Source organism: Vulpes lagopus, chromosome 12, assembly GCF_018345385.1.
Source record: "Vulpes lagopus strain Blue_001 chromosome 12, ASM1834538v1, whole genome shotgun sequence".
Classification (NCBI taxonomy): Eukaryota; Metazoa; Chordata; class Mammalia; order Carnivora; family Canidae; genus Vulpes; species Vulpes lagopus.
Genome location: NC_054835.1, coordinates 25,940,292 through 25,954,749, shown reverse-complemented (window position 1 = coordinate 25,954,749; position 14,458 = coordinate 25,940,292). Strand labels below are relative to the sequence as shown.

General features: G+C 36.1%; 1 protein-coding gene across 7 annotated transcripts in view; it reads right to left on the bottom strand.

Moving 5' to 3' along the window:
- Nucleotides 1-14,458, bottom strand: part of BCAS3 (BCAS3 microtubule associated cell migration factor) — a 592,235-nt gene that overhangs the window by 270,206 nt on the left and 307,571 nt on the right. For all 7 annotated transcript variants that reach the window (XM_041723949.1, XM_041723952.1, XM_041723951.1 and 4 more), the window contains 2 exons: nt 5,273-5,373; nt 2,550-2,746 (listed from right to left, as the gene is read on the bottom strand). In XM_041723949.1, the coding sequence (XP_041579883.1) occupies nt 2,550-2,746; nt 5,273-5,373 (298 nt within the window). The remainder of the gene's footprint in view (nt 1-2,549; nt 2,747-5,272; nt 5,374-14,458) is intronic.

Genomic DNA, 14,458 nt, shown 5'->3' with positions numbered 1-14,458 from the left:
CTGCCCCCCTATATACTAACCTAAATGTAAAGGGTCAGCTGAATCAAAAACACCTAAATAAAGTTTTTACAACTTAAAGGAGAAAGTAAGGCTAAGAGCCATAGTGCCATTGTATATAGCCCTAAAGAAATGTAGAAGAAACAGAGGTGGGGCACTCAGAGCAATAGTAAACAGGGATGAGGAGAATATAAATAGTTGGATTTCTAATTGGATGCTGGGGAGGAAATTGTACTAAACAGGCCTTTTATATTTGAAATGATGTAAGTCAAACCTAAATTTCCCATCAGAACTGTGTTCTCATGGAAGTTAAGGTTTTAACCAAGAGCCCATATGCTCAGATTTTTAAATATAAATTACAAGAGCAATTCAAAAGAAATTTATAAACCTGTGACTCAGTACAAAGGTATCTAAAGTTTATATGTATCCAATAAACAGGACAATATTTGGGGTGCTTGGGTGGCTCAGTCAGTTAAGCATCTGAATCTTGCTCTTGGCTCAGGTCTTAAATTTGAGGTGGTGAGTTGAGGCCCCACATTGGGCTCCACGGTGGGTGTGAAGCCTACTTAAAAAACAAAAACAAAAACAAAAAAAAGGACAGTATTCTAATCAAATATATACAGTCTAAAACCATTTAAATAAAAAAAAATAAAAATAAAAAAATAAAACCATTTAAATGACAAATGCTAAAGTATAAGAAAAAGGAAAGCCCATGAGGAAAATTCTAGACAGAATTTAGGACAACAGTTTATCTGAAGAAGCAAGTTAGAGAGCTCTTAGATGAAGGGCTATGTCTGAAGTAAAGAGTAATTAAGCAAGTTGGAAGTCACAAAGCAAAGGAACAGAGCTGTATACATAGGTGAGCTAGAAAGATGCTCCAAAGAAAAGGGACAAGGGTGTATTATGGTATCAGGCGACAGTCATCAGAAAAAAAAACAAACAAACAAACAAACAGATCTTGTGCATAGTTCAATAAAGAGAATAAACATAGTTTTATGTGTTGTCTATTTTAAATGTCTTATTATTGACATTTAAGTACCCAAATGACTTATAAACATGAATGAGTACACATTGAATCAGTGAGTTGAGGACCAACCACTTCCTGAAAATGGACTAACTACACCAGGTTACATTTTACTGCTGGTACCAGTGAAAACTGGTCTAGTACTCAGTATTGTCACTACTGTCTGATATCAGGGGGGAAAAGCCCCACTTCTGAAAAGCCAAAAAAGATATTCTAGGGTTTTTTGTTTTGTTTTGTTTTTTTAAAAAATAAAAATGTACGGATGAAAGAAATAAAGTAGAAAGCAAACAAAAAATTAAGACACTGAAAAAAGTATTACAGAAGACATGTTCCATTAATATGAATTATTCTTTTATTTTTTAAAGCAAGCTCTACATGAACATGGAGCTTGAACTCATGACCCCAAGATCAAGAGTTACATGCTGTACCTACTAGGCCAGCTAGGTGCCCCATGAATTACTCTTAAGAAAGAAACATCTAGGGCAGCCCCGGTGGCTCAGTGGTTTAGTGCTGCCTTGAGCCCAGGGACTGATCCTGGAGACCCAGGATCGAGTCCCATGTCGGGCTCCTGCATGAAGCCTGCTTCTCCCTCTGCCTGTGTCTCTGCCTCTCTCTCTCTGTGTGTCTCTCATAAATAAATAAATAAATAAATAAATAAATAAATAAATAAAATCTTAAAAAAGAAAGAAAGAAACATCTAGGCTTAAGCTACCTCTGCAACAGCTTTTGCACTGTTAGACAAACAGATATTGACAATTGGGGACTCATTTTTCCATAATTTTTAAAGAGATGTAAGAAAAAGGTCTATGTTAGATTCAAGTAAGATACATTACAGAACTTTTTATAAGAGGAGACAAGGAAAGGGAGATTACATTGTATTAGACTGAGCCCTTCATTGTTATACCAGAATGTGTTAAGTCTGGATGTAACAAATTAAACTGGTAAGCAAACTTGAGACTACAAAAGTTACAGGTTTTTAGTTGCATTAGAAAAAAAACTTTAATAACAAAAAGCATACTTTGTCAATCTTGTACATGATTCTTACAAGTGAGAGTCAGAGAATACAGATGATGAATATGTATATAAATATATATATATATATATAATAAACTATAAGTGAATTTATATCAATTTTTTTCTCATCTGAAAACTTTTTAAAGCCTAAAAGAAGGGATAAGCAGGATTTCAATGAAGGTTAGTTGAAAGCAAAGTGTTAGTAAGATCAGGTAAGGAGAGTACCGTCAGACTTTAAGCAGTTAGAAATAGGAGGAAGACAGTGTAAAAATGATATATTTTTTAAATGCATTGAATATTACATTTAGGGAAATACAATCCAAAACACAAATATTTATTGAATGTAGAGAGATCCCACATAAGAACCCCAGCAATAATAGTGAAACAAGCTACAGTGCATGTATTTTGTACCATAATACTGTGCCAGAAAGGAAAATGTAAATATTACCTAAGATGCTCATTACAAATGAATATACTAATCCAGTCAAATTACTCTCTAGTTCTTATTTCTTACCTGAGACTGTTGAGATCAAGATCATCTGTATCAAAATCCAAAAGGGGCTGTGGAGTATCACTTGGACCGTGAGACTGCAACACAGATGAGCTGGATGATATGACTGTGGTCTGGCCTGAGGGATGGATGGTTTTGAACTGGAACTGTGGACCCATCCACAGACGCCTGTGGGGTCCAGTGTGTGTTACAATTTCTACCTGGAACAGATTATGAATCACGATTTAAATGTATTATGACCTCCTTTTAAGACGCTTTCACTATCCCCTCATCCTGTCTCCAAACACCCTCCAAGTTCATCTTAACCAAGTGAGAGAGGTACAGGGCATCCACAATCAAAAGGCAATGGTAATCACAGCCTATATATGCATTCACTACATCCGTCTATTGATTTTTACAAAAATAAATGAAAAATTCGTTTTGTGTGTGTATGTATTTACACGTGTGAGCATACATGCACACAACACACACACACACACACCACATACACATATACAACACAGAAGTCATATAAGAGTAAAAGCACCAGTTGCCTGCCTCATATAACTAGCATCAACTCCCTAGGGACTACCTTTGTCATTCATTCTAGACAGTACTTACCACTTTGTGGGCATGTAGTGAATACTACACCTATCAATACACAGATTAAAAGTAATTCCTTCACTGAGGATCAAGCTCATGACAAACTTGAAGTTGTTCTTGAACTATCCAAGGAAAAGAAAAGGTCTGAAATAATTTTAAACACCCAAAGCCAGCTTCTTTCCACAATTATGCATTTACTTAGCTACCTCAATTATGCATTTACTTAGCATTTACTAAGCTACCTCAAAATCCCCCCAAATCAGGTTTTAAATGAAGAGTATTATATATTTTCTCTCAGACTAGATTTGTCTTCAAAATATCATTATTTAATTAGAATGTTTCCTCCACTACCATGAACATTGACACAGGTATTTTAAGTGCTGCAAAACAGTAATACTACAATGTTTATGAATTTCATGGTCTATAGAGGGGATAAAGAATGGTGCCAATATTGAAGACTTTAAAGACAGAGCAGAGAGTAGAAGAAGCAGAGTAAAACATGAAAATAAACATATCATATGATTTTATACATGAGCAACTTGATGAAGAAACTAAATATGCAAATGTTTGTTGAAAGACTACCTCTCAATGTCTTTAATTGCGGCATCCACATCTGTTACACACTTTATAGAACTGACTTCCCATGTGCCTTCATTTTGCCCTGAGTTCTTTTATATTTAATCACATTTCTCTGATTGCGGTGATTAATTCTTAACAAAACATAATTGAAAAGGTTCACAGAGTGTGGCTCTGTGTTTGTTAAGTCCTAAAGGGCAAAAGCATCATCATGGTCTTGGAACAATATTCACATTCCCACTAATCACAGGGCGAAAAATACTCTGATTTAGGACAGTGATTTCTGATTCAAGTAGTTGTATTCTGCAATGTAAATTAGGCCACAGATAAAGCATTCTGTGTATTTTAAGCTCAAAACCATCCGTGTCACAGAGCCGAGAGGTAAACAGATGCCTATGCAATTTCACTGAGGGAATGGCCAGATGTTCCTACTCACTCTCCTGTTGTGTGCAGTACAAACATATTGTATATACTTTCACACTGACAGCACACATTACCCCTTTTCCTAATTGAAAAGTTGAAGTGAAGGACAGTGGTTTCTTTGCCAGCATTTTTTGTTTTTTACTTTACCGTGGTATCCTCAAGAAAGGAGGCACCTCCATATGCCAAGAACTGAAGCATCGACCCTCCTTCAAGGAGCTTCCCATGAGTACTTCAGGTGTAATGAAATGTATGTCACTTAGAAATAATCTGATTCTCCGGCTTCCAGATTCCCTGTAGTTTTATAGGCTACCCTCCCTGAGAAAGCAGTGAAACTTCATGGGCCTCCACTGAGGCACCTGTCTGATGAAAAGCTGCTTGGATTGGTAATCTGAGACAGGTCATTAACTTTACCAAATGACGTCAGACTTGAGGCAGACATAACAGCATTTGTAATGAAGTCATTTGTTATCTCATCATTTTGAAATCTGCCCAAGTATCTTTTATTTCAAAGCCCTTGAAATGAAGATAGTTTCACCTGGCAAGGCGAGAAAGGGTCAGCTGGAGTGGTCACAGGACTGGTTTGGAGACCACTGGAGGTAGCAGGTCCACGAACTGAGGAAAGGAACCCAGCTGGGCACAATCAGGACATGGGCTGATGAGAATGCTGGCCTTTTCCAATCAGAGTATGGGCCCAAGCTTCAGAAAATGTTGGTTCCACAAAACATATCCCACACATTACTGAATGGTTTCATGGTTTCAACAAGACCAATTCTTCTTCTTTTTTTTTTAACAAGACCAATTCTTATTTTAATCTAAACAGTCCATCTAAAACCCAAGGTTCTAAGGGATATATAAATGGACTGTTTGAAAGCTATGCATATTTCATGCTCTCTGTATGAAAGCTAATGTACACATACACACACACATGTATATAATACATATAAAATATATGTATATGTATCCTTGTAGCAATATTTATAAGAAAGACAATGGATTCATTCTTGATGGTCCTACAAAGAGTTCCCAATTCTGCCCATTTTCCTCCAAGGAAAATAATTTTTAAGATTTTAGAATTCAAGAATAAGAAGAGACAATGGATTTCTGCTTTATTTCATTTTAACAGGCCAAACATTTTAGACTTTTACCTGAGAAAGCCATTCTTCATCTTCCTGTCCACTATGGTCAGAAGCTAAACTGTCATAGGACCCATGCCGAGTAATGGGCCCTGGACTTCCAGGGGGAACCACTGTAGGAAAAGGAAAACATATTTAAACAACTTTAACCCATGCAGTGCTAAAATTAATGAGGCTGCAACCATCTTGGATACCATGGTAGTTTTTCAGATAAAATAGGACATTTAATGCACAAGGGCAATTCAAATAATGAACAAGAAAGACTGTATTTCTTAGGAGTAAGGAAGAACTCCAAGTGCACTTTAAAAAGTATCTGTAGGAATTTCATCATGCTAGATGTCAATGTAAAAGAAATGAACAACCAGTTACATCTTTGCAGCACAAATACTTTAAGGAGCAGTGACAATTCCATAACACATTCAGGACATTTTGGTCATTTCCAATTAAGACAGAAATTAATTTGAAGCAATTCCTATAATTTGGGAAGGAATTTTTAAGACAAATGTCAAGATTCTTTAAGAGTCTACTTAAAAAAAAAAGAGTCTACTTAATAGTTTCCTATAAATTAAAAGGTATAAGTATGCATTTTTAACTTAAAAACATTTCCAGTTCCTGAAACACCTCATTTATCCTAAGAAATGTTTCATTTTCTTGGATATTTCAATAGTTTCCCCAATTCTGAAGTGGTAAGATATAGGCTTAAAGTACAAAGAGCCTATTTTCTCACACTAAGAAGAACCTTTGCTTAGTCAAAGCAATAAAATTATTCGACAAACATTTATTAATGAATTCTTACTGTAAACCAAATATTATCCTAATAAAAACTTAGCCCTTTCTTTTCAAAGTCCCATAGTATTTATTTGCTTATATTTATTAAAAAATAGACTTTATTTTTTGGAATACTTTTAATAAGGTTCACAGCAAAACTAAGAACACACATTGATTTCTCATATACTCTCTGCCTCTACAATTTTAATACTAAGAGAAATAAAACAGTGAAGAACTGGGGGAAGTAGAGGGAAAAAAGTAAAAAAGGAGGAAGAAAAGCGTAGGAGCATTTGAAAAAGAAGAAATAGAAAAGAATGAGAAACAAAAAATTATTTCATAATTTCTGTTCCCCAGAGATATGTATATATGCATCTACATGTGCTATATTCCTGTAGGCTACATTCCTAAAAATGAAATAAAAGGATATGAACATAGTTAAATATCTTAATGCTTACTAGGAGTTAGATACCTTTATGAGCAGTGACTGAGAATACCAATCTCACTGCACTCTTGCCAGGCAAGGTATTCTGAAGAGCTGAATATTAGTGAAATAGATTCAAATCAAGTAGACAGAGGAGACGAGCCTAGGGCAAGATTTTGAAGAATGCACGCACAAAAATAACCTAACTTAACTTGCTGGTGGAGAAGTGGTGTACCTAAGCCACCAATTACCACTCAGAGGGGAATAAATAGTATTAAAGTGTAAGATTCTCAGTAGTTAAAATAATTAGCCACTATTTTTTAAAATCATGGTTCTACTTCTGAAAGGCATGCTGGCATCTGGCACAAAACACCAGTAATCACCAAAACAGAACATCTGATTTCTTAACGATTCTGAACGATTATCACGAAGAGTATCATAATATTTATCTAATTAATATTTAAGAATCCTCTTGGGAATAATTTTGGTGTGTATTACAAAACTGTTAAAAGTTAAAACTGTTAAGTAAATCTATGTTTGCAAAAGGCTGAGTTGTTTCTAAACCATCTGTTATCTTTTCAGTAAATAAATTTTATATTAAATTCTTTTTTAAAAGATTTATTTATTTGAGAGAGAGAGAGCAGGGGGAAGGGACAGAGGGAGAAGGAGACTAAGAATCTCAAGCAGACACCCCACAGAGCATGGAGCCCGATGTGGGGCTCAGTCTCACAACCCTGAGATCATGATCTGAGCTGAAATCAAGAATCAGACACCTAACCACCTGAATCACCCAGGTACCCCTATATTAAGTTCTTAATACAGAACAGAACAAGTGGATCCTTCAAACCTTCTATCAACAGTAGTCAAGAAGGTGACTAAGGACAAATATCTAAAGGTTAGGACATACTTTGGAAAGGGGTTGAGGGTGGAGAAGATTTTAAATAGGTGAGGGAATAGGTCATGCAGATATCTGAGGGGAAAGAGTTACAAAGAGAATAAGTACAAAGATTTTGAAGTGAGAGCATAAAGGAAATGTTTTGGTAATTATTTGGGCACTAACATGGTTGGATGTGGTCAGGCAGGTTGAGAGTGGAAGATGAGTCAGTAAAACAAAAGGGGCAGAGAGGGAGGATGAGCAGATGGCTTAGGACTCCCCTCCACCCCAGTAAAGCCAGGGTAATGGGATGGAAAGATATGAGAAAGTTGTAAAGAAATGTAAGAAATTATATCCTTGTATACCTAACTAGTATTTAATGAGAATATTTCCAAGACTTTGTGTTGCATTCTATATATGCTGAGCCCAGGCTAGTGCCTGTCACAGAATAAGCACTCTGTAAGTATTAAGTGAATGGAATTTTGGATTCTGGACTAAGTGAGGACATTAGAATGGCTGGACATTTATTTATCCATTATCAAAATGGGATAAACTTAAAAAAAATACAGTGTCAAGGAGGGGGTAAGGAGCAGGATTATAGATGAAACAGGATTAGTCATGAATTGATCATTGTTGAAGCTGGAAGTAAGTACATGGAGAGTCATTATACTATCGTTTTCTAATTTTGTGTATGTTTGGCATTTCCCATAGTAAAAAGTTAAAAAAAAAAAAAAGAAAAAGAAGAATCCTGCTCCTCCCTACCGCCCCTCTACTTTCCTAAGAAAGTGATAAAAATACCAAATATATATCTATGAAACATTAAATCTGAATCCTGAATTCCTAAATAGAGATTTTAAGAGTTCCAACCTAATGTTCACTAAAAAATAGTTTTTCAATAGCTCTGAAGCATCTAGAAGATTCACAATATAAAATACAAGTCTGATGGGATAACATTTCCAACATCAAATAAGTATCCTTCCCATCTTTGTGTTTAAAAATTTTCCCCAATCCAGGTGGGAAGAACATTCCATGTTCACTACATTAAGGAAACAATGACATATCAAGTTACAATGAAAAAAGAACTCAAAAAAAAAAAAAAAAAAAAGAAAAGAAAAGAAAAAAGAACTCAAAACCTTGACCCTGGGATAAGAAAATAACGAAAGTATGATGATTAAGACCAAGGTTTTCCATACTCCCACCAGCCAATTACTAGGAAAGATTGAGATTATTAGAGCAAGAGTGGATCAGCAGGAAGGGAGAAAAAGAGGGTCCCTAAGGAAGGGTTAAAAGAATGACAGAACCCCAGGAGTTGTAGGGATAAAACGTCTGTGAAAAATCGTATCTTTATTCTTGGATAGAGCTCAAGGAAGTAGCAAGAGGTCTCACACAGTGCAAAGAAGAAGAAATGTGCACATAGCATGTCTACATAGTCAAGTCTACATGATCACCTCTCCAAGTTCCCCATGGATCAGCTGAGAACAGTATTTTGTTTGTGCACAAGAGTACTACAGAAGAGATCCAGAGAACTGACAGACTTTGAAAAAGCTCTGGAGTACAAATGAGGATGGATGCTACAGAGGGTGGATGCTACAGAGACCTATATGAACCAGTAACCAATGATCAGGTAGGGAACCGGGGCATCCCAGTGGTCACAGTAAGGATAAAATGTCTCCAACTCTCTCATCTCCTATCTTTGTCCTCTGTAAGCCTTGGTGGATGTAGATGCATTTTGGAGGGGGCATAACTGATTGAGATTAATTTTTGCACATCTGTTAGAAGGCACAGAAAAGAATTATATAGGAGAGTTTGTTTCTAGAAAAAAATTAAGCTCCATATCTCACAAGCCTGAGCTCAGTGGGCCAACATACACACCTTCTATATAAAGAAAAGTGTTTAATATATTTTACATTTACCAACTATTTGTAGATAATTAATAAACTTGGGACAGGAAAAGAATATGGAATTCTGAAATCAAAATCTCCACCATCTTCCTTCCCTTCCTTAGGAACAGTAATTTGAAACAAGCCTAGCCATCTAACTAGAAAGGATACACTGCCAATTTACTTTAGAGACTACAACTTCAAAAGTACTGCCTCTACACACAGGCATGTGGTAAGTATAGATCAACAAGCAAGGGCAGGATGAGCAGATCATTATGAGGTAACTGTGAGCCAGACTTTGTTTATACTGTGTTCTCAGGAAAGCAGATCATGCTTCTAGTGAGTAAATAAATGCTAAAAAAAAATCACCAAGTGTATTTTGCTGTCTTACAGTGATATATGGGTGTATCTCTGTGTACATACGTGTGTTTCTATGTATATATTTATATAATTTAATATGTGTTTATGTGCAAAGCAAACAAAAAACAAATCTGTTTCAGTGCCGATCTTTGCCAATTAGTCCTGTGAACCTAAACCCAAAAAACTTCCAAATCGGTAGAACAACATGAGTAAAATTATGAACAGAAAGATTAAATGCTCCTCTGATAATGACCCTAAGTCTGAAGCTACATAACAAAATTTTCAATATTATAAGGTGGAAAATGTCAATTGATAATATAACATCTCAGATATGTAAATAGTTTGCACAAATTCTCTGGTTTTGAATTTTTAGGCATCTTCTGCACCATAATGTAAGGATAAATCAGCATAGAATTTTTATAAATTACCCATATAAAATATACTATTTCTGAGTTAAAGAAAGTAAAAAGTATTGATTTAGATTCTGTTTTACTATAGGTACAAAGTATTAAGCTATTTAAATAATAACTGCTAAATTAAAGAGTTATAAATATATTTTTAGAAAAGATTTTATTTATTTGAGGGGGGCGGGGCTGGGAGGGACAGGGCCTGGGGGGGGAGATGGAGAAACACACTCCCTGCTTAAATCAAGCCTGACAGGAGGCTCAATCCTGGGACCCTGAGGGTCATAACCTGAGCTGAAATCAGACACTTAACTGACTGAGCCTCCCTGGTACCCTAAGAGTTATAAACATTGTATTAAAAGACATCTAAAGATGCTTTAAAGTCTTTAGTCTTTTTAATACTGGTTAATAGAATGAATATGGACTATTACTTGTAGGTTAAGATATGTAGGATTAAATTAAGGTTTCAAAAATGAGTTATTAGTCCTAGAGAAATTTAAATCTTGTTTTCCCCAAAACAATAACAGCATATCCTCAGTTCCAAGGAATCAAATTCTTTCTAAAAGATCCAAAGAGGGCAGCCCCGGTGGCGCAGCGGTTTAGTGCCGCCTGCAGGCCAGGGTGTGATCCTGGAGACCCGGGATCGAGTCCCACATCGGGCTTCCTGCATGGAGCCTGCTTCTCCCTCTGCCTGTGTCTCTGCCTCTCTCTTGCTCTCTCTGAATGAATAAATAAATAAATCTTAAAAAAAAAAAAAAAGATCCAAAGAGTAGTAACTAGATATCAGTAACCTAGGTTCACCTGCAAAATATCTAGTGTTCCGGTTAGAGAAGTTTTTACCATTAATATACTGAATACATTAGGGCAGGTAATTACTTTTTTAGTGTATTGGGCATGCTTTAGATACTCAGAAAAAAAGTCAGATCTCCTATCTGTGGAGTTTACGACAGAGTACACAGAGTCTAGGTATTCTGTTAAGACAAAAGAATAAATGGAAAAAATATTTGCTCCCAGCACCATTTGCTTTTAAAGCAATGAAAGAAAAAAAGATTTGACAATGCATATCGAAACGAACAGACCAACCACTTACAGGTTATAAGCATCTTTTTTACATAAACTAACACACAGGATAACGCTTATTTATGAAGCCAATGATGGCAAAAATCTGTTTGGTTCTGTTCTGTTCTTGTTCTACTTTTCCCGGCATTTCTTGAACTCCCAGTAATAAATTCTCTTAGATGGGGCTCTCGAAGCTTCAGAGGACATAGCTAATCAACTGCAGGTTCTGCTATCAGTGAACGCCACACTCCCAACTTTAGGCAATGTTTAAAAGCTATTCTGCTTGAAATGCATCTCAACGCTATTGGAATCAGGGAAATCTGCTTCTCAAATAATGAGAATTGCTAGTCCAAATGGTATCTAGTTTTCTATATGAGCTACAAGTCTCTGCTTTAGCTCCTGTTGAAAAACCTAAAATATGTTCATAAACTGAACATATAAATCTAAAAAGAAACTTTGGGAGTCTTTTAATAGGAAGAAATGAATGTGGATCCAAAGTGTTTTTCTGGAAAAGTGAGTGTGAGCTGGCTGGGTCATATGGCAGCTGTGTGAACAAAGTATTCCGCGTAAGATTCAAGACCAAAAGCAGCTTTCCTACTCCCTGCTTTTTCCTCCCAATCCTCCACAAACAATAAAGCCTTCACCATGCTGAAGTCTTTAGTGGAGACCTGAGGGGTGAATAATGTTGTGCCGCCTTTACTCGGTTCTTTCAGTTACTTAGGGGAACAACATGCCTTTTTCTAGCAAAAAAGAAATTTGTGACTTCAATGACATCATGTTGCCTTGAATGAAACAGCTCAGGTTCAAAGTTCACCCAAAGGCCAACAATGATAAACTCTCACCCAAGGACAAGTTTCAATATATTTTTGGTACTTATTAAAAACAGCATCTATATAGCAGTCATATGATAAGAGAGGGCTCTTTACCAAACTGTTTCTGAGCAGAAAGCACTGGGGACCTGAAAAAGAAATGCTGCTTGGGAATGTACTCTCCTGGCACAGGAGGCCAAAATTTGCCTTTTAAAAAGTAAGGCTCAAAAGACAAATAATCTAAAAGTAAAATGGTCTTCTACGTTTCTCCATGAACCACCAATTCACAAAAAAGGAATACAATCACCAACTAGCACCTGTAAATTAGAGACTTGTAAATTTAAACAAGTTAGGCTTTCAGAATGCCTGGGTGGCTCAGTGGTTGAGTGTCTGCCTTCAGCTTAGGGCATGATCCTGGGGTTCTGGGGCATCGGGCTCCTGCAGGAAGCCTGCTTCTCCCTCTGCCTATGTCCCTGCCTCTCTCTCTGTGCCTCTCATAAATAAATAAATACAAATTTTTTAAAAAATGGCTTTCATACTATCAAATCGGCAAAAATTAAGCTCTGGACTTTTAAAAAATAATTTTTTAAAAAGGGAGAAGGCTCTCAGGTCAAAAATAACATACCTAAATACATTAAGAAATGGGAAGCAATCTTACTCTTATTAAGGAAGCAACTCTTATTTCTACTGAAGTCTAGAAAGAAGTTTTTCTCTAGTTTATAAATGTACAATGATTCACTGAATTTCATACACAGAGGGGTGAAGCAATACCACTATGTATTACTGGCTATCTTATTTATTAGGAGCCACCTCTTGTACCAGAGCAACAACAGCTGAAGTGTTAACAATATATAAAAGGGAACAAGCTTTACCTACGTTATATACTAAACAGATCAATGATTTCCTTGCACCCTGACCCTGTGATACCATAGATGTTCTCTAATTAATTATTAAAGTTTTCTAACAGTCAGTCATTGTACAGCTCTGGTTTCACTTTCCTTTTATTCTACATTTCCAGAAGAACAGTCACAGGCAATATATAATTGGAAAAATGACATATCCTCATTGCCTATGAGATAACAGATTTCACTGAATAACTGACAACACTGGGTGTATGTCTTCTCCACCCTGCACTGTCTCCTTTTCCCTCCCCCTATGGTATCATATAGTATTCCCACAGAAGACATAAACCAAGGAGCTTGCATTTGTTATTCCGGCTGCCATAATGGTCGTTTGACATATAGCATCTGGACAAGTTATACCTGGAGGTAGTCTGGAAGGAGTCACAATTACGTTTTGCTTAACATAACTGTAAATATCACAAAATGAAGATAAAGAATAAAACATACTGATTTCATGCTATCGGCAAGACCAGTCATTCCACTAGAAATTTCATACTGTCCCAATACAGTTCTGGGAACTAAGGAGATTGCAACAATCCCTTCAAAACATTTACAATTAAGCTCAAGATAGAGTTTATTTACCTGGAATAATGTCCACAATGCATATTTAATGTGGATTATGGCAACTCAGTTCTCAGTACAACTACATTATATATATATTAAAACTACAGCAGGACAGTTTAAAAAGTCCACCCTTATTATTTTAAAAGATCATATTATGACTACATAATACCTTGGTTGTAGTTTATAGATAACAGTTTTGTTTTACTATGGGTTACAGAACCTAGCCAGGCATGTAGGTCTAAATAACAACAAAACTATTTTTACCAAAGCTCACCTTTACAAAAGTGTAGGACAGAAGGCATCAATTACAGCAGTTGTCTCCTAGGAGGGGATGAAGCTGGCTGGGGACAGGGATGGCTTTTTCTCAGTAAATATTCCTTGATACCTTTAAAACTGTATTTAATATGTACCTATTTAAAATTTATATTTATAAAAAGTTGTGGCATAAGCACACTCTAGTTGATTTGGTTAATGCAGTCAACCCAAGAAGTTAATAAAGGAAAACAAAGAAATCGGATGCATATCAATGAATGATGGAAACCAATGTGTGAAATAAAAGTTGAGCTTACTACATAATGAGTCATGCATTTCCCCCACTATTTTCTTAGGTTTAGTTATGTTTTCCTTAAGGGGAGGGGGCTGTGGAAGTGCTCATATACACTTATTGTCCTACTCACTACATATATAGTCATTTATCATTATCTTTATTCACACACACACACACATACACACACACTATAGGACCAGATTTTAGCAACTGCTCAAGGACATGCGGTAGTATGTGTTTCTGTTGATGGACATGATTCTTTGCTGGAAGCCAGAGGGTCTCCCAGTGCTAATTCTATGTAGAATTATGAGTTGTAATCTTTCAGTAGTGGCAAATGTATTCTTACAGATAATACTGTTATGTTAGATGCATTTCTTTCAAGAGTAATCAATTCTCCATTCTAAATTCAAGGAACACTATAAAACATAATACCCTTATAAAGAGACCAAGATGAGCAGAAGATATGCAGAAACTCTGTGCACTGATGTCTTGAGATTAAAAAAAAAATCCGTGTTTTTGGTCATTAAACTGCATTCAGTTATCAATGTACTGACTTGTACATGTAGGCAATAGGCCAGGTATTGTAAACTTACTGTGCTTGGTCCCATCT